The sequence below is a fragment of the Oncorhynchus clarkii genome, chromosome 16 (genome assembly GCF_045791955.1).
Source record: "Oncorhynchus clarkii lewisi isolate Uvic-CL-2024 chromosome 16, UVic_Ocla_1.0, whole genome shotgun sequence".
Lineage (NCBI taxonomy): Eukaryota > Metazoa > Chordata > Actinopteri > Salmoniformes > Salmonidae > Oncorhynchus > Oncorhynchus clarkii.
In genome coordinates, this window is record NC_092162.1 from 54,189,658 (window position 1) to 54,209,871 (window position 20,214).

At 42.1% G+C, this 20,214-nt stretch overlaps 1 protein-coding gene across 1 annotated transcript in view; it reads left to right on the plus strand.

The window, feature by feature from the left end:
• The first annotated feature begins 528 nt into the window (after positions 1–528).
• Positions 529–20,214, plus strand: part of LOC139367350 (piezo-type mechanosensitive ion channel component 2) — a 36,688-nt gene continuing 17,002 nt past the window's right edge. Inside the window, exons 1-23 of the mRNA XM_071105555.1 lie at positions 529–592; positions 1,866–1,961; positions 4,917–5,018; positions 5,241–5,286; positions 5,381–5,534; positions 5,801–6,017; positions 6,260–6,473; positions 6,763–6,934; positions 8,244–8,336; positions 8,436–8,480; positions 8,638–8,779; positions 9,189–9,370; positions 9,938–10,316; positions 10,519–10,700; positions 14,734–14,882; positions 15,279–15,446; positions 16,429–16,470; positions 16,755–16,787; positions 16,897–17,024; positions 17,201–17,373; positions 17,549–17,725; positions 19,552–19,704; positions 19,929–20,129. Of these exons, the coding sequence (XP_070961656.1) occupies positions 529–592; positions 1,866–1,961; positions 4,917–5,018; positions 5,241–5,286; positions 5,381–5,534; positions 5,801–6,017; positions 6,260–6,473; positions 6,763–6,934; positions 8,244–8,336; positions 8,436–8,480; positions 8,638–8,779; positions 9,189–9,370; positions 9,938–10,316; positions 10,519–10,700; positions 14,734–14,882; positions 15,279–15,446; positions 16,429–16,470; positions 16,755–16,787; positions 16,897–17,024; positions 17,201–17,373; positions 17,549–17,725; positions 19,552–19,704; positions 19,929–20,129 (3,312 nt within the window). The remainder of the gene's footprint in view (positions 593–1,865; positions 1,962–4,916; positions 5,019–5,240; positions 5,287–5,380; positions 5,535–5,800; positions 6,018–6,259; positions 6,474–6,762; positions 6,935–8,243; positions 8,337–8,435; positions 8,481–8,637; positions 8,780–9,188; positions 9,371–9,937; positions 10,317–10,518; positions 10,701–14,733; positions 14,883–15,278; positions 15,447–16,428; positions 16,471–16,754; positions 16,788–16,896; positions 17,025–17,200; positions 17,374–17,548; positions 17,726–19,551; positions 19,705–19,928; positions 20,130–20,214) is intronic.

Here is a 20,214-nt window from a genome sequence, read left to right on the forward strand (position 1 = left end):
ATAAAACACATCAATGTCCCATATTTTATTTGTATTGTATAGCTTGGTCTCTGTAACAGTAATTGACAATACCAACAAATGGCCACAAAGTGAAATAGTCTAGCCACATCTATGACTAAGTGTATGATTTTGCTCTGCCTAATGAATACTCAGAGAGAGAGAGAGAGAGAGAGAGAGAGATGGAGAAAGAGGGGGTCAAAATGAGACTGAGGAAGGGAGTCACACATCTGCATCTAAAACCAACGAAACACCATTTAGTTCTTGCTCCTTTTGTCTTGGAACTTCCTTTCATTTTGACTGAAGCTCCTCTAAATCAGGACCGCTGAGTGGGATCATTCTTCCAATGTATCACTGTGCCTGGTCTTTCCAGTCCTGTCTGTCTGTGTGCTGAGGTCTGGGATTCTACTGTTCAAGCCAGTGTGTCTGCCGTAGGGAAATGTGTCAGAGGACGGGAGTTACCTACAGCCACAGGCAGCCTAGAGAGTAGTCTGATCAGAAAGCTGGGTGTCTCTCACATGCTAAGGAGACATGGCGGGGGATATTGTGGTGGGGATACTCTATAATTTAGTACTACCTCTTCTTCTGCTTGCAGGTAAGTTGGGTTTGGAAGAATGTAAGTTAAGAATTCAAGTGTTAGGTACAGCAGGATGGTGGACTTGTTAGTTATTTATGTCATAGCAGTGGTTTTTCCAGTTCAATTGAGAGATTTTGCTTTTATAAAGTGCTTAAAGAATGCTGTTAGAAACACCGTTTTGGATACTTTACAAAAAGCACAGATGATGTATGTGAGACATGTTGTCTGGGGGAATGGGCAGATTAAGCCATTATTTCTTGTTTCCCCTGATGGTAATTCTTTGAGTGGACACAGAAACGTTGTAATAATGTGAGAAGTAGTCATTGAGTAAATTGTGCCATAAAACTGTAATGGGAAATAAAATGTTTGAGTTGTTGAATAGTATGTTTATTGTATTGTTTTGTTCTCAACAGTACAATATTGAGCATGTGAGTTCAGAGATGTGTGTAATTGTGCACTAAAATCAGATAACTTTGAACTTTTCAGATTGTGGAATTTTCACTTTGCCCTTAAATTACATAATTTCTGAGTATTCCAAAGGAGCATGTTGACAACTGGCCATGCCTCTCATAATGTTAAATCAAGGAAACAAAATCAACTCTGACCAAAATATTATTGCAGATCATTTTATGATCTATTTAGCTGTTGTATAAGAAAGGAAAAATAAACAAACAGGGAAACTTTTGCCTTTCTCTTTTAAGACACATTTTCCATGTTAATTGTATTTTTTTAAGTGTATTTTCTACCTCACCATCAAGTAAAGCAAATCAAGATTCCAAGTCATTTCAATAAGAAAGAAATATAATACTCATTAAATTATACTTTGTGTTTTGTATTATTAAAAGTTTTAAGTTCAGACTAGGATCCATGATTTTGTTGTCAGTTTCATTGGCATTGTTGGTCGAAGAAGACCAACAATAAAATAAAATGTGGTGTGACCAGTAAGCAGCATTATTTTTTAGCTAGCTACTTGTTAACCGTGTGATGGGGCTTTGTTCAGTCCAACACGTATGCATTTTGTACTAGTAGGTGCAATGGATCAGAGCATTATATTACCAATCCCTTTTCTCTTTGATGGATGAAACAGTAGGCTATTTATTTCTAGCAGCTGTTGTTTAATTATGGGTTTCTGTTTCAACTGTGCATATTTGGATTTTCCGTAAGATGGACTCAACATAATGAACAATCACATAAAATACAGCACCCAAGACAAAAATGTCAGTATATACCTAGATATTATATTGTACATACAAATAAACATCCATGTAAAATCTTTGTTATCTCTCCATAGCGTCATCCTTCCGGTACAATGGTCTGTCTGTGGTGTATTTCCTTTTCCTGCTCACCCTTCCCCTGCTGCCAAACCCCTCTCTCACCTCCATGCAAGGTAAGACCTCAGAGGAACACCACTGGGTCTGAAATGGCACCTCAAGTTCTAGACTATAAACAATAAGGCACATTTTATTCCAAGTTACACTGTCTTTTGTTCTATGCTACAGGGTCCTCTATATGTTTTAATGTTTGCTAATAAACACCATGTTTGATCAATGTGGCCCTTGGGAGACAAATCATTTTAACGTTCATGTTTATTGGGCTGCCTGTCTATTATTTCCAGAATATTGTTAAATTACACCCATAGGGTTCTTCGGTTTGTCCACATTGGGGAACCCTTTTTGGTGCTAACCTTTGCAAAGGTTCCTACCTAGAACCCTCTATGTAGGGTTCTCATAGAACCCTCTGTATAAGGTTCTGCCTGGATCCCTCTATGAAAGGTTCTACCAATAACCATTTTATAATCTAAAGATTCTTACTAGAACCATCTATGAAGGGTTCTACCGATAACCATTTTTATCTTTGGAGGGTTCTTCCTAGAACCGTCTATGAATGGTTCCACCCGCCTCATTAGCCTTTAAAATAACATTCTTTAGAACAATAATTAGATATATCAAAATGCCTTTATTTGAGGGCCTGCTTATACCCTAACACATTAGGCTTGGAAGTCACATTATGCTGGCTTGCAAATAGATGTGTAATTCCTACTGGATTCTAGCCAGAGTTAGGATATCCAACAAATTGACTTTTTTTATCATCCGCAACCTGCATTCAGAATGACTGCTAGGGTAGGGAAGATTGAATACAGAGACTACCTCAATCATCTAAACTAGAACTACAATCCCAGTAACGGGCATAATAAGTTGTGTGTAATAAGTACTAACAGATTGGATTAGTTTAAAAAAAGGTTATTTATCTTTGTGTATCATAAAATGTATCAACCAATCAATGTACATGCAAAAACACAGATATTAAAACAAACAATTCTGAAAATAACCCACAATAGAGCATGCTGGGAAATATGGTTCCATGTAGAACCTTTCTTGCCTCCCAAAGAACCCTTCTTGCCTCCCAAAGAACCCTTCTTGCCTTCCAAAGAACCCTTCTTGCCTTTCAAAAAATCATTCTTGCCTTCCAAACAATCATCGTAGGATGTTAAAGGTTCTAGGTAGGACCCTTTGCCTTAGAAAGAACCCTTGTCTTCCAAAAAGGGTTCTTCAGATAAAAACAGTTCTAGGTAGAACCCTATCCCTCCCCAAAGAACCCTTTTGGAACCCTTTTTTTCTGAGAGTGTTGCAGTGTGTTGCTTGTGTGTGTGTGTTGTGTGTGCAAGTTTGTGTGATTCCTCAACTCATATTGACCAACATACAAACATGTGTGCATTCTATTGTATGTTTATCAATAAAGTTGATGAATTAAAACATTGTCTGTGTACTTTGTAAAGGGATGTAGCCAGTATGCCCCGATCTATAATGTATAACCTACTAATTACATACTGTAGTGGGATGAAATGTTGTGGTGTCAGCGTTTGCGAGATGGTTGCATGCTGGACTGTTAGCCTTTTTCTCTTTAAAAGCTTTGTTGATCATTTTTCAATCTCTGTCTTGCTAATATGACACCACCCCTGGGTTGAGTGGTCAGGGGTGGGGTGCAGAGATTAAACACATCATACTGAAGCAGAATTGACCGGCCTTCACTTAGTAGAGCAGAAATGAAACAAAGCTTTTAGTGAAAACCCGGGCATCGGAAGCCCATCTGCTGGCTCAGCTAATGCTGCACCATTCCACCAGGACTTGTTTTCACTCTTCTCTCTTAATTATAGGGGTCAGCCTCTGTAAATATGCCACTGATGTCTTACAGCTCTGTTCTGTTCGGTTGTTGCCTACAAAGGAAATTGTTTGCTTTTGTTGGTGTTGAATATTTTAACATTTCAAGAACAACCCTTTAATATAAAGAAAAGACATACAAATTTCAAAGAGCATTATAAATCTTTGTCTTCATAGATTCTGTATCTATTCGATGTACACACACAATTAAACTGAAACCAAATGTCTTTGTTAAGTACAACTGTTATCTTTTTTTGATTGGATTTGTTCTGCTGTTCAGGGGAATCCAGAACCATGAAGCCTACTTTATTAAACTATCAATCACAGAAACTGCTCTTAAGACACAGAATGACTCTGTGGTTTAAATACTGCTGTTAGGCATCCTTTGGGAAGGCAGAATGTGACCGTCCTCGTTTAGTAAGCACAGCTCACTATGTATCTGCAAGTACGAGACCTATAGTATCTGTAAGTACAGAGACCTGTAGTATCTGTAAGTACAGAGACCTATAGTATCTGTAAGTACAGAGACCTATAGTATCTGTAAGTACAGAGACCTGTATTATCTGTAAGTACAGAGACCTATAGTATCTGTAAGTACAGAGACCTATAGTATCTGTAAGTACAGAGACCTGTATTATCTGTAAGTACAGAGACCTATAGTATCTGTAAGTACAGAGACCTATAGTATCTGTAAGTACAGAGACCTATAGTATCTGTAAGTACAGAGACCTATAGTATCTGCATTCCCACAGTAGACTCTACCACTAGCCTCAGCCATTAAGATGGGGGAAAATTGAGTAAAAAAGGCCATTAAAAGAAACAGCCTAATTACATGCAGTTTCATTTTGTCATTCTTTTTTTTTTTAACCAGGCAAGTTAGTTAAGAACAAATTCTTACTTTCAATGACAGCCTAGGAACAGTGGGTTAACTGCCTTGTTCAGGGGCAGAATGACAGATTTTAACCTTGTCAGCTCGGGGATTTGATCTTGCAACCTTTTGGTTATGAGTCCAATGCTCTGATAACAGAATACCGACTGGCTGATCTGAATACCTTGTATGTGTCTTGGAGGGGTAGGGAATAGGAAGAAAGACATATTATTTCTCACAAAAATTGAAAGTAAAGTTTCCATTCTCTTCTATTCTCCCCCCAGTAATCTGTGTCTCTGGTCTTCTATTTCTGAAGGAAAAACAGGGACGTTCCTGCTGCTCATTTGTTCTACCAGCGTGACGTTTCTGTCTCTCCAGTGTTTCATGCAGATCACTTTTGCCTACGTGCCTCAGTATGGTAAGATAACACCAGCCTCTATCGGCTCACTGAGTTACTAACAACAAATACTCTGAGATGCTGCTGGACAGCAACCAAAAGAGAGACAGATGTTTGTTTTAGCGTTTTCATACACGGAGAGTATAATGAACTTACTCATTCAAGAAAACATTTATGAGGGTGGATGTTGCTTTGGAATTTTGCTGATAAGACGAGACTTGATTTCTATTTGTTGTTCAACAGAGAACGAATATTGGGAGAATATTCTCTACCATCTGGGCATTGTACGGTAGGGCAACATTTTCTTTACTTTTCAAAAACGGACTTTGGTGTTTTTTCTAATGTGGGTGTTGTTAATCACTTGTTGTGTGTTGTGTCCCCAGGTTCAGTTTGGTGGATGCAGGGAACATTGTGCGTCTCTTAGCCCCTGATCTGGGGCTCTTCCTGTCAGCGCTCTTCATACTGCGTCTGATCAGGAAGCTGCTGCGCCCCACGCCCCAACTTAACCAGAACTGTATCGCACCCTCTGACCCTGAGGTATGCACATGGCCAATTTCACCTGCCTCTTTTGTTCAATTCACAGTACACAGAAGTTGAACCATTATTGTTTTAAATGAGAGTGTTAGAATGTACATCATACATTCCAATATGTTGTAAAGAATTTGAAGGTGAGGCGCATCACTTTCTAATGCAGTATTTCAGCACTTCTTCTCTACTGGTTTGAACATGGAACTCCTTTAGATTGAATCTGTTACAAAGTAAAAATGTTGTTATGTCTGTCAAACTAGTGCTCTTTTGACAAGCAGGATGTGGAGATGTCCGACTCAGAGTCTGAGGTTGGCAGTGAAGTCACAGACGGCTCGTCTTATGACAGCTCAGATGAAAGCATAGAGGTGCCGGCAGCCCTTCCTCAGTTTGTCCAGAAGTTCATGGCATTTTCCCTTGGACTGCGCCTCTTGCTGTCCGCCATCATGAACACAGCAGGGAAAGTAGTGGTCACCATACTACTAGGGCTGGCAGGTACATCTCAAAAGGCTTTCCTTTCCTTGCTGTGGATTGTAATCTAATTCATTGCATTCAAAGAAGTCACTTTGGACTCTTATGTACTATTCTTGCGAGCCAACCTCAAAGTCTTGCATTGGCTCAGCCTTCTCCGCTGTATAGCCCAGCCAAATTAAGGCAACTCATTTACTATCTGCTCCCCTACACTACCATAATCTTCTCCTTTCTCCCCTTGACTGGTGCTTATCCCCATGTACCAGGCATCGCTCTGCCCTCCCTGACCTCAGTGGTGTATTTCGGGACGTTCCTGTGCCTGGTGTGGTGGTGGGTTTTTCTCCACTCCCTCAGCTTGCTGCTCTTCGGTACCCTCTGTGTGATGATGGCTATATTCAGCGCCGGTCACCTGTTGAGCCTCTACCTGTACCAGCTGCCCCTGGCCCAACAGATCGTACCCCCACAGGACATCTACGCCAGGTAGGGCCACGGGACCAGGATGTAGCATCACAGGATACTGGCTGGACACTGACTATACAGATACACACAGTCCTTTTTACCATATTGGTTTGCGGGCTGAAACCCAGCCACTGAAAAACGTATTGTATTTATTCATATTGTTGAAATAGAAGATAATGACACACTCTACTACACTGGACACAGACATACACAAATCCCTGTTCAATTTCATAAACTGATACATGCCATCTATCCACTGTGAATATTGTTTGTTAACCGATCTGGTGCATCTCTCTCTGATTTTGTTCAGGCTGTTTGGTATAACAGCGGTCATCCAAACCAATGAGACTGAGCCATACAGTCTGGGTCTGCAGCCAGACATCAGCTGGCCTGTCTTCACCAACCCCATGGTGCTGCTGCTCCTTTATTACACACTAGTGGCTCTGCTGCACAAGTGGGTCAACATCACTGAGGAGGAGGAGGTACTTTAACTAAGACTGAGGCACCAATGCAACTAAGAGGCCTAAGTTATTGATTGTGTCCGAAATGGCACCCTATTCCCTATGTAGAATATGTGGACAACTACAAATACCTAGGTATCTGGTTAGACTGTAAACTCTCCTTCCAGACTCACATCAAACATCTCCAATCCAAAGTTAAATCTAGAATAAACTGATACATGCCATCTTCCTATTTCACAACAAAGCATCCTTCACTCATGCTGCCAAACATACCCTTGTAACACTGACCATCCTACCGATCCTCGACTTCGGCGATGTCATTTACAAAATAGCCTCCAATACCCTACTCAATAAATTAGATGCAGTCTATCACAGTGCCATCTGTTTTTTCACCAAAGCCCCATATACTACCCACCACTGCGACCTGTACGCTTCCGTTGGCTGGCCCTCGCTTCATACTCATCGCCAAACCCACTGGCTCCAGGTCATCTACAAGACCCTGCTAGGTAAAGTCCCCCTTATCTCAGCTCGCTGGTCACCATAGCAGCACCCACTTGTAGCACGCTCTCCAGCAGGTATATCTCTCTGGTCACCCCCAAAACCAATTATTCCTTTGGCCGCCTACCCATCCAGTTCTCTGCTGCCAAAGACTGGAACGAACTACAAAAGTCTCTGAAACTGGAAACACTTATCTCCCTCACTAGCTTTAAGCACCAGCTGTCAGAGCAGCTCACAGATTACTACACCTGTACATAGCCCATCTATAATTTAGCCCAAACAACTACCTCTCCCCCTACTGTATGTATTTCTTTATTTTGCTCCTTTGCACTCCATTATTTCTATCTCTACTTTGCACATTCTTCCACTACAAATCTACCATTCCAGTGTTTTACTTGCTATATTGTATTTACTTCGCCACCATGTCCTATTTATTGTCTTTACTTCCCTTATCTCACTTCATTTGCTCACATTGTATATAGACTTATTTTTCTACTGTATTATTGACTGTATGTTTGTTTTACTCCATGTGTAACTCTGTGTTGTTGTATGTGTCAAACTGCTTTGCTTTATCTTGGCCAGGTCGCAATTGTAAATGAGAACTTGTTCTCAACTTGCCTACCTGGTTAAATAAAGGTGAAATAAAATAAAAATAAAAATAGTTCACCACTATATGGCTAGGACTCTATATAGTGTATAGGGTGCCATTTCATATGCAGCCAATGAGTTGTTAAATGAAAAAAAATGGGGTTTAAGTTGCTGGTTTATGCTTTACTGGACGTGTTCATTGTGTGTCTGTCATTTCATGGTGCTGTCGGTGTATTTCTGCCAGGATACTCTGGAGAAGTCTGAGAGTCCAGTAGAATCCCTTGAGGATCCACCCAGCTTCTCCAAGGTCTTATTCATCTCAGGAGACAGATTGGAGGTGTTAAAATCTTCTACATTTCCCAATCTAGCCTCTTGTAGTGTTACCAACATGATTCTACAGATTTCTTGAACAGTTGTCTTTCTTTGTCTATCACAGCTACTGACCAGTACGGATGATGAAGCGTACATGCCAGACGAGGAGGTACATGAACTACTTTCTGCTCTCCCAATGTACCCCAAATTGTTGTTGTTATAACTACTTTAAATAGACTTTAAATGTCTGGTTAGATACTGTAAATTTGATGTGCATCACTTATCTTCAAAGACAAAATTCATAGTAAACAGTTTTTCCTCTGCAGCCAATGGTTTTACTGATGAGCAGATCATGGCATGACCTGAGAGGACAGGAGATGGGGTCCCTAATGGGAGCGCCAGCGGCAGGATATACAAACTGCTACCCTCCACCACAATATGAAGGAATAGACTTGGCACCCTCACAAGGTAGATGGTCACATTGTTTTGGTCACATTTAATTTGGATAGTCCGGAATGCTTATCTGTTGATAAGCACCTGCTTGCTAATGTTACAGTTAGGGTTACGGTTAGGTTTAGAATAAGGGTAAGGGTTAAGTTTAGGGTTAAATTAAAGGTTACGGTCAGGGTTTGAGCTAGGGTTAGGGTTAGTAAATAATTTAAATGTTACTGATAGTCTGTAGAGAATCTACAGATGGACTATCCAAATAAAGTGTTAGCGTATTATTTATATCTACCTGAATATTTTGATCTTACCCAGTCATGAATAAATGGTAGTAAACTGATATTGAATAAATATCCCTCACTAGTGTAGAAACTGACACAGTAAAATATGCCAATTATATGCAATAGAAACTCTTATAAACTCCTTCCTCCAGCTGTTTCTCCTCTCTCAGAGTCAGAGGAGTTGAAAGAGATGAGTGAGGAAGAGAAGGAGAGGAGTGAGGTGTCTATGAGTGATACAGAGACTGGTCCCACCCCTCCTGGCCCCAGTGGACTGGTTGTGTTCGGCTTGTTCATCATGAAGCACAGCTACGTCAGCGCACTCATCATCATGATGGTAAACCACTTTAGTCACTGAACAATGAACTTTCCGAAAACAATTCCTTTAAAAGTCTAACTGAATAGAGATCAATTATCTTCATATCTCTGTAACATAAACGTGGTTATATAACTACACTAGGAGAAAAAAAGTGCTATCTACAACCTAAAAGGGTTCTTCAGATGTCCCCATAGCAAAATCCTATGAAGAACCCTTTTTGGTTCCAAGTAGAACTGTTTCAGGTTCCATGTAGAACCCATTCCTCAAAGGGTTCTCACATGGCACCCAAAAGGGTTCTCCTATGGGGACAGCCGAAGAACCCTTTTGGAACCCATTTTTCTAAGAATGTATTTAAGATGTGTAGAGTGTCAGCGGCAGGTAGCCGAGTGGTTAGAGCATTGGGACAGTAACCGAAAGGTTGCTGGATGGAAACCTCGAGCTGACAAGGTAAAAAATCTGTCGTTCTGCCCCTGAGCAAGGCGTGTTAAACTGTTCCCCGGGTGCTGAAGATGTGGATGTCGATTAAGGCAGCTGTTGGATAACTGACTAGGTATCCCTGTGTCCTGTGTTCCTTCAACCCCTCAGGTGTGGAGCATCACCTATAACAGCTGGCTGACGTTTGCCCTGCTGGTGTGGTCGTGTCTGATCTGGATAATGCGTGACCGTCGGCGCTACGCCATGATGAGTGCTCCCTTCCTGGCAGTGTACGGCACCGTGCTGCTACTGCTTGCCTTCCTGAGCAGTCTGAGGCTGCGGAGGGACGAGCTTTACCCTGACCTAGCCCACGCTGTGCTGGTAGATTTTGACATGGCCAGTTACCCAGCACCCTGCGTCCACCTGGGAGCCAAGGTGTTCTACGCCTTTAGCTTCTTGCTTCTGTTCCGTCAACAACTGAAGGAGAAACAGGAAGAGCAGGATCTGAAGGAGTCAGAAGAGTCTCTGGATGAAGTCAAAGTGCTACCACGTCTGGACTCTTCTCCTTTTATGCATACTTTATGGATTCAAACTGATAAAGTCACATTCTCTAATACAGTAACAAATGCATTAGAAATGAAAATTATATTGTACCCAGGTGTCTGTAACATTCTTCACTTAACAGTCCTCTAACCCACAGAGGTGTTTGACCCTTTGAACCAGTTCTATGTTGTGTTCATCCTCTCCCTTAGCGGATGAAGGTGATACCTCCCTCATAATGGAGATGCTAGGTTCAGCGGTCAAGGGAACCCTGGTGAAGTACTGGATCCTGTTCTGCTGCTCCATGTTCTTTGTGGTCAGCTTCTCCGGGAAGGTGATGGTCTACAAGATCCTCTACATTGTGCTGTTCCTCTTCTGTGTCGTCCTCTATCAGGTGGGCCTCCTACTTACTTCTAGATAATGTTAAACCGATGTTGTCGTGTACACTACACAGGAAATACCATATGGATTGTGCTATATAAATAAAGTTTATATTATATAAGATTCAATCTACAATGTTATTTATAAGAGAAGGGTGAAACTGAGTGAAAGATTGTGTCAAATGAAAAGGAAAACGGCTGTGAAATTGTTTGATTTAAGAGCCGTAAAATCTAGTTGACCAAAAAGTTCATTTCAGACCCTCGCTCTGTAAATACAGTACCTTATCACTGACCCCACTCACCCTTACACAGTATGATTGTCTCACACGCTAGTGATGCTACTGATATGGTAATTAACTAACTAACTAACTAATAGTCATCATTAGCTGTTTACGGCACTTAAGAAGCGAAGAGGGTCAACAAAACGTTATGACACATTTACTGCCCCTTCGCATCCAATACCTCAACGACAGCTCGAGACTCTCATCAATACAGATCCGGTTATGAATATTGATCCTACTTCGTAAACACAGACACAAAACATTTATGCTGCTGTTTTCCTAGTTTCCCTCCCCATCTTGTATTTCTGCTGACCTTTTAGCTCTGAGCACTTACAGAAGCTTAATGGCTTAACTACGACCTCACACCACAGGAAGCCAAGATGACCCTTTTGTTTATCACTGCCAGCATCATAGTTGTTTCACATACAGTCTGACTGAGGGTAAATACACTGCTCAAAAAAGTAAAGGGAACACTTAAACAACACAATGTAACTCCAAGTCAATCACACTTCTGTGAAATCAAACTGTCCAATTAGGAAGCAACACTGATTGACAATAAATTTCACATGCTGTTGTGCAAATGGAATAGACAACAGGTGGAAATTATAGGCAATTAGCAAGACACCCCCAATAAAGGAGTGGTTCTGCAGGTGGGGACCAAAGACCACTTCTCAGTTCCTATGCTTCCTGGCTGATGTTTTGGTCACTTTTGAATGCTGGCGGTGCTTTCACTCTAGTGGTAGCATGAGATGGAGTCTCCAACCCACACAAGTGGCTCAGGTAGTGCAGCTCATCCAAGATGGAACATCAATGTGAGCTGTGGCAAGAAGGTTTGCTGTGTCTGTCAGCGTAGTGTCCAGAGCATGGAGGCGCTACCAGGAGACAGGCCAGTACATCAGGAGACGTGGAGGAGGCCGTAGGAGGGCAACAACCCAGCAGCAGGACCGCTACCTCCGCCTTTGTGCAAGGAGGAGCAGGAGGAGCACTGCCAGAGCCTTGAAAAATGACCTCCAACAGACCACAAATGTGCATGTGTCTGCTCAAACGGTCAGAAACAGACTCCATGAGGGTGGTATGAGGGCCCGACGTCCACAGGTTGGCAAATTCGCCACTGGCGCCCTGTGCTCTTCACAGATGAAAGCAGGTTCACACTGAGCACATGTGACAGACGTGACAGTCTGGAGACGCCTTGGAGAACGTTCTGCTGCCTGCAACATCCTCCAGCATGACCGGTTTGGCGGTGGGTCAGTCATGGTGTGGGGTGGCATTTCTTTGGGGGGCCGCACAGCCCTCCATGTGCTCGCCAGAGGTAGCCTGACTGCCATTAGGTACCGAGATGAGATCCTCAGACCCCTTGTGAGACCATATGCTGGTGCGGTTGGCCCTGGGTTCCTCCTAATGCAAGGCAATGCTAGACCTCATGTGGCTGGAGTGTGTCAGCAGTTCCTGCAAGAGGAAGGGATTGATGCTATGGACTGGCCCGCCCATTCCCCAGACCTGAATCCAATTGAGCACATCTGGGACATCATGTCTCGCTCCATCCACCAACGCCACGTTGCACCACAGACTGTCCAGGAGTTGGCGGATGCTTTAGTCCAGGTCTGGGAGGAGATCCCTCAGGAGACCACCCGCCACCTCATTAGGAGCATGCCCAGGCGTTGTAGGGAGGTCATACAGGCACATGGAGGCTTGTTGTTTTAAGGACATCAAAGTTGGATCAGCCTGTAGTGTGGTTTTCCACTTTAATTTTGAGTGTGACTCCAAATCCAGACCTCCATAGGTTGATAAATTTGATTTCCATTGATAATTTGTGTGTGATTTTGTTGTCAGCACATTCAACTATGTAAAGAAAAAAGTATTTAATAAGAATATTTCATTCATTCAGATCTAGGATGTGTTATTTTAGTGTTCCCTTTATTTTTTTGAGCAGTGTATATATTGTGCATATTGCTGCATTACATTTAATAATTTAGTTATTATTATGTAAATAAATTGTGAATGTGTAATTAACATATGAAGACAGGGGACACATTATTTTCACACCACTTTGATACAGCTACGACTGGAAGTGATTTTCGTAGCAGGTTAGCAGAGCATTTTCGCTAACCCTAACCCTTTTCCTAGCCTTAACCTAATTCTTCTAACCTGCTAAGTTAATTCTCCCAACCTAATGCGTAAGTTTTCCTAACCTGCTAAAAAAGTAACTTCCGGTCGTACACTCTTAGAAAAAAAGGGGCTAAGTAGAACCATAAGGGGCTCTTCGGTTTGTCCCCGTAGGGGAACCTTTTTTAATGCTGTGTAGAACCCTTTGCAGAGGGTTCTATCTAGAATCCTCTATATAGGGTTCTTCAAAGAACCCCCTGTGTATGGTTCTACCTAGAACCCTGAATGAAGGGAACCCATTATAAAGCGGTTATCATCGAAAGGTACTTCCTAGAACTGTCTGTGAAGGGTTCTACCGAGAACCCTTTTATCTTAGGAGGGTTCTTCTTAGAACCCGCTATGAGCGGTTCCAACAGCCTTATTAGCCTTTACAATTGCATTATTTATGATAATACATTACATATATCATAAGGCCTTTATTTGAGGGGCTAATAATACCCTAACATAGTGATGTTGCCATATCAGGCCTGCAAGTCACGTTATGCTGGCTTGCAAAGTGATGTGTAATTCCTATTGGAATCAGAGTTAGGAATTGTTAACCTCTACAGGATCTTTGCCCCTGTGTTAACCTCTACAGGATTTTTGTATTATCTTTCACCAGATTTAGTGTGTTATATTCTCCTACATTAACTTCACATTTCCACAAACTTCAAAGTGTTTCCATTAAAATGGTATCAAGAATATTCATATCCTTGCATCAGGTCCTGAGCTACAGGCAGTTAGATTTGGGTATGTCATTTTATGCGAAGATGGATAAAAAGGGTTGGATCCTTACCTGCAACCTGCATTCAGTTCCGTGTAACACGGAACCCAAACCAACTGCGCGCGTGCGCCATCGTGCATACATTTATTTTGTCCCCCCACACCAAACGCGATCACGACACACAGGTTAAAATATCAAAACAAACTCTGAACCAATTACATTAATTTGGGGACAGGTCGAAAAGCATTAAACATGTATGGCTAAACTTTCATAGTATTACCACAATGACCGGCAACAAAGTTCGTCTTTCAATCACCCACGTGGGTATAACCAATGAGGAGATGGCACGTGGGTACCTGCTTCTATAAACCAATGAGGAGATGGGAGAGGCAGGACTTGCAGTGTGATCTGTGTCAGAAATAGGAATGATTTCTATTTTAGCCCTTGGCAACGCAGACGCTTGTTGACGCGCGCGAGCAGTGTGGGCGCAATAATTGAATAACATAGATTCCTACATTTATTTTGCAACGCTCGTGCACGCGATGCTTGCGGTGTGGTCAGCCTATTAAAGGCCTTACAAAGGACCCTTGTCTTCTTAAAAGGGTTCTTCAGATCAAAACAGTTCTTAGTAGAACCCTATCCCCCCCGCAAATAACCCTTTATTCTAAGAGTGTAGCCGTATCGAAGTGGTGTGAAAAGAGTGTTTCTCTCGAAGACTGCGATGATAAATGGGTTTGAAAAGACAACTTATTTTGTGCCTGTTGTCATGAAATGTGTGTAGTAATTGAGGGAAATCAGAGTGCTTGAATGATCTTTATAAAATAACATTGCTCCCTGTGATTAGTATTTGTAGAGTGATTTGACCTTGATCATCATGGTATCGATGTTACCGTTCCTCAGATCCGTTATGACGTGTGGAGGCGAGTGCTGAAGTACTTTTGGGCGGTGGTGGTGGGCTACTCCATGGTCGTCCTGATAGCCATCTACATGTACCAGTTTAAGACAGTGTCTGGCCTGTTCAGACAGATCATGGGCATGTCTGAGGAAGGGTGAGTGTGTATGGTGGCACTGTGGCCAACACTATACATTCACAGTGCTTCTTATGCCTCCATATTGTTGGAGTCACCCCAAGACTTTAAAGTGCTACAGTGTTAATTGATTCATTGAGTCATTCATTGGCCAGAAATTCCACATATCTTGTACCCTGTGTCTGAAAGTCTCCCTGATGATCCATGACTAATAACATACTGTAGGCATCCCAGGAGGTTGCTGGCACCTTAATTGGGGAGCATGGGCTCTTGGTAATGGCTGGAGCGGAATCAGTGGAATGGTACAAAATACATCAAACATATGGTTCCTATGTGTCTGATGTCATTTCATTAGTACCGTTAACACCACTGGTAGACGTTAGGTGCTCAGTGTTGTCCCTGTCCTCTGTCCTCTAGTCTCCGTGATCTGGGGTTGGAGCAGTACGACACTGTGGAGCTGTTTGCTCGGATCCTCCTCCCTGCAGCCTTCCTATTGGCCTGCATCCTGCAGCTGCACTATTTCAACCAGGACTTCCTGGAGCTCACCAAACTGGACAACATACCTGTCCGCCAGGGACAAACCAGGTTGGACAGCTAACCTGATCACAACCCCTGGGATACTTAAGCAATAAGACCCGTTGGACAGTATGGTATATGGAAAATATACCATGGTTAAGGGCTGTTCTTACACACAACGCAAGGGTGGAGTGCCTGGGTACAGCCCTTAGCTGTGGTATATTTGCAATATACCACAAAACCCGGAGGTGCCTTATTGCTATAATAAACTGGTTACCAACATAATTAGAAGAGTAAAAACAAATGTTTTGTCATACAACGTATACGGTCTGATATGCCATGGCATTCAGCCAATCAGCATTCAGGGTTTGAACCACCCAGTTTATAATGTGCTTTATATCAGGGAAGAGGGAACTGTTACTAGTCCATCAAAGTGGTCCTTTCATGTCATTTTCATGCCAACTGGTATTTTTAGCATTTTCTTAAAGGTTCAATGCAGCTGTTTTCATCTCAACATCAAATAATTTCTGTGTAACAATTAAGTACCTTTTTTCAATGAAAATGGTCAACAAGAAGCAAAAAAAGCTTCTTATTAAAGAACAATTTCTCAAGCAATAATTTTGCTATGACTGTCTGGGAGTGGTCTGAGTGGGGAGGGGAAAACAGAAAACAAGCTCTTTCTTATTGGTCTATTAACTAATTTACCGTCTCTAGTGATGTCTTCCCACCAAAACAGGTTGAAATTTCAGGTGGTCTTCTCAAACAGCTCTTACACTAAATGGGCATTATCATAATTTTCACAATTTCACGGCATTATTCCAACCTCATATTGTGGAAATATATTTAATAACGTTTTTGACTACGCTGGGCCTTTAATAAAAAAAGATGTACAATGGCATTATCAGTATAAATCTAAAAATTGAAAACAGAGAAAATTAATGTAATGATCTGATTGCTCCAATTATGTTTATTTCTTTGGAAAATCATGCTGTCATTCTCCACTCATCTCTACGTTGTGTGTCATCTATTCTGTCCATCTCTCTTCATCCAGAGAGGAAGAGCTGAGAAAATCAGTCAATGTGATAGCTGACATGTAAGAGCTGCATTTCTGTCTCTGTGAATGGCATGCTTCACACACCGTGGTTTGCCCAGTGTTTCAGAAATCTTAAACACCCTTAGTTGGGCAAACGTAAAGTATAAAAAAGGAGTCAAGCTCATGCTTTGATAATGTGTTGCAAAAATATATTTGGGTGATATCATTTCATTCCATCAGTCCATTACGAATTCTTAAAAATGGCAACGTAATATTTTTCAGATAATTTAAAAGAATGTTAGTACTCTAAGTACAATGTTTAACTGATTTGTATCTTTCATCAGAATTAAAGAAAACATTGAAAAGTTACAGAAACGGTACATTTTTACATTTCCTTCATTTGCATGTATTGTATCATTGTTATACCGTATGTACTGTATATAGTGTATTACTTATTATATGACTTGCCTACCGTCTCCCTGCTAGGATGGCGAAGGAGCAGAGAAAGCAGATGAGTGAGGAGTCAGGACGTGTGGGGAGTCAGCACACGTTGGACAGTGATGGACTGTCTGCCTCATCAGAGAAGAAATCTGAGGAGGACCGGGAGGGAACAGGTGTGTGCCACTGAGATTCAGATTCCAATTCACTGTACCAGAAGAAAGCTCATTTTAACAGCACATAGACAATACAAACAAATATGCTACATAAACAGAACAGTCTGTGAAATCGAGCACAGCATATCACATCTTTTATCTGACCCTGAGTCTGCTGTCCTTGTTGTGCCCGCTAGGCGCCCCAGAGGAGCGTCTGACCCAGTGGGGATTGATGGTGGACCGGGCTGGCCTGCTGCTGCTCCAGGCTCTGGCTGTCTTCCAGCGGGCTCAAGAGATAAGTTGGAGGCTGCTGGAGCTCCACAGCCTCAAGATCGTTTCTACCGGCATTATCTGGGTGTCCCTGCAAGAGGTCAGATGTCTTTATGTGACCCTGAAACGCCATGTTGTCATTGTACCTTGACCCCATTTAGAGTACCTTTTATAGTGCATCTACTGCATTTACACTGCACTGATTTCACCACAAATGCTGTGTAGGGGGTCTGCACTAAACATGTGCTTTCATGCTTTGCGTTCCTTTGCCCAAGGTGTCTCTGATGAACTTCCTGTTTCTGGTACTGTGGGCCTTTGCCCTGCCCTTCCCCCGGCTCCGCCCCATCGCCTCCAGTGTGTCCTCAGTCTGGGCCTGTGTCATGGTGGTGTGTAAGATGCTGTACCAGCTCAAGGTCATCAAACCTCTGGAGTACTCCTCCAACTGTACCACTGTGAGTTCACTTACCGCTAGAATGCAAAACGCTGACCAAATACTGAAAATTAATTATTCTGCAGCATCTATATCTACTTGGTAATGGTTGGCTTGTAAGGGAATTACAGTGCCTTGCGAAAGTATTCGGCCCCCTTGAACTTTGCGACCTTTTGCCACATTTCAGGCTTCAAACATAAAGATATAAAACTGTATTTTTTTGTGAAGAATCAACAAGTGGGACACAATCATGAAGTGGAACGACATTTATTTGATATTTCAAACTTTTTTAACAAATCAAAAACTGAAAAATTGGGCGTGCAAAATTATTCAGCCCCCTTAAGTTAATACTTTGTAGCGCCACCTTTTGCTGCGATTACAGCTGTAAGTTGCTTGGGGTATGTCTCTATCAGTTTTGCACATCGAGAGACTGAAATTTTTTCCCATTCCTCCTTGCAAAACAGCTCGAGCTCAGTGAGGTTGGATGGAGAGCATTTGTGAACAGCAGTTTTCAGTTCTTTCCACAGATTCTCGATTGGATTCAGGTCTGGACTTTGACTTGGCCATTCTAACACCTGGATATGTTTATTTTTTAACCATTCCATTGTAGATTTTGCTTTATGTTTTGGATCATTGTCTTGTTGGAAGACAAATCTCCGTCCCAGTCTCAGGTCTTTTGCAGACTCCATCAGGTTTTCTTCCAGAATGGTCCTGTATTTGGCTCCATCCATCTTCCCATCAATTTTAACCATCTTCCCTGTCCCTGCTGAAGAAAAGCAGGCCCAAACCATGATGCTGCCACAACCATGTTTGACAGTGGAGATGGTGAGTTCAGGGTGATGAGCTGTGTTGCTTTTACGCCAAACATAACGTTTTGCATTGTTGCCAAAAAGTTCAATTTTGGTTTCATCTGACCAGAGCACCTTCTTCCACATGTTTGGTGTGTCTCCCAGGTGGCTTGTGGCAAACCTTAAACAACACTTTTTATGGATATCTTTAAGAAATGGCTTTCTTCTTGCAACTCTATTCATAAAGGCCAGATTTGTGCAATATACGACTGATTGTTGTCCTATGGACAGAGTCTCCCACCTCAGCTGTAGATCTCTGCAGTTCATCCAGAGTGGGCCTCTTGGCTGCATCTCTGATCAGTCTTCTTCTTGTATGAGCTGAAAGTTTAGAGGGACGGCCAGGTCTTGGTAGATTTGCAGTGGTCTGATACTCCTTCCATTTCAATATTATCGCTTGCACAGTGCTCCTTGGGATGTTTAAAGCTTGGGGAATCTTTTTGTATCCAAATCCGGCTTTAAACTTCTTCACAACAGTATCTCGGACCTGCCTGGTGTGTTCCTTGTTCTTCATGATGCTCTCTGCGCTTTTAACGGACCTCTGAGACTATCACAATGCAGGTGCATTTATACGGAGACTTGATTACACACAGGTGGATTGTATTTATCATCATTAGTCATTTAGGTCAACATTGGATCATTCAGAGATCCTCACTGAACTTCTGGAGAGAGTTTGCTGCACTGAAAGTAAAGGGGCTGAATAATTTTGCACGCCCAATTTTTCAGTTTTTGATTTGTTAAAAAAGTTTGAAATATCCAATAAATGTCGTTCCACTTCATGATTGTGTCCCACTTGTTGTTGATTCTTCACAAAAAAATACAGTTTTATATCTTTATGTTTGAAGCCTGAAATGTGGCAAAAGGTCGCAAAGTTCAAGGGGGCCGAATACTTTCGCAAGGCACTGTATGTCATGTTTTCGTGTGTGTGTGCGTGCGTGCGTGCATGTATGTGTGTGTGTGTGACTATCTACATTTACAGTAGTATGCATCTCTGTTTGTGCAGAGCCTGGTGTCAGTTAATGGGACAGGGCTGGAGCTGGAGGGGAACATGGCAGAGCTGCTGAGGAGGTCTGTGCTTTATGTGAAGCCTGTTGACCCAGCCATATGGTGTGGAGAGCTGCGCAAGTGTGAAGACAGGATCCTGCCCTGTCTCAGGGTAAGACAAGCTTTTCACTCAGTGTCTGTGGTTATTTAGTAATATTGATGCCATGAAAACCATTGAAAGAGAGATATTGAGATGTATGCATTTTAATAACAGATTAATACATAATGGTAAGTATGGTACATATAAATGAATATCCTATTATTAGTGTGGTAGCTTCATTAATCTGTGGTTCTATCGTCTGAGTTTTCTTTGGTTGTGTTTTTCTTTGATGTCAGAACCACCTGATGGTGCTGGGGCTGCTGGTGTTTGAGGTGACGGTCCATAGACACCAGCTCTACTATCGCCTCCACAATGACCTCAAGGTCCCCACCTTCAGCATCATCTTCCAAGGCATCACACGCCAGCACCTGGACCAAGGTATCCTGCCCTGCATCAAGTACTTCATCAACTACTTCTTCTACAAGTTTGGCCTGGAGGTAGAGTAGCTACAACCAATATAGCTCTTTTACTGGTGCTTCCATTCGAGATGTTGTGCTATTAATCTATTTGTTTTCATTTTGA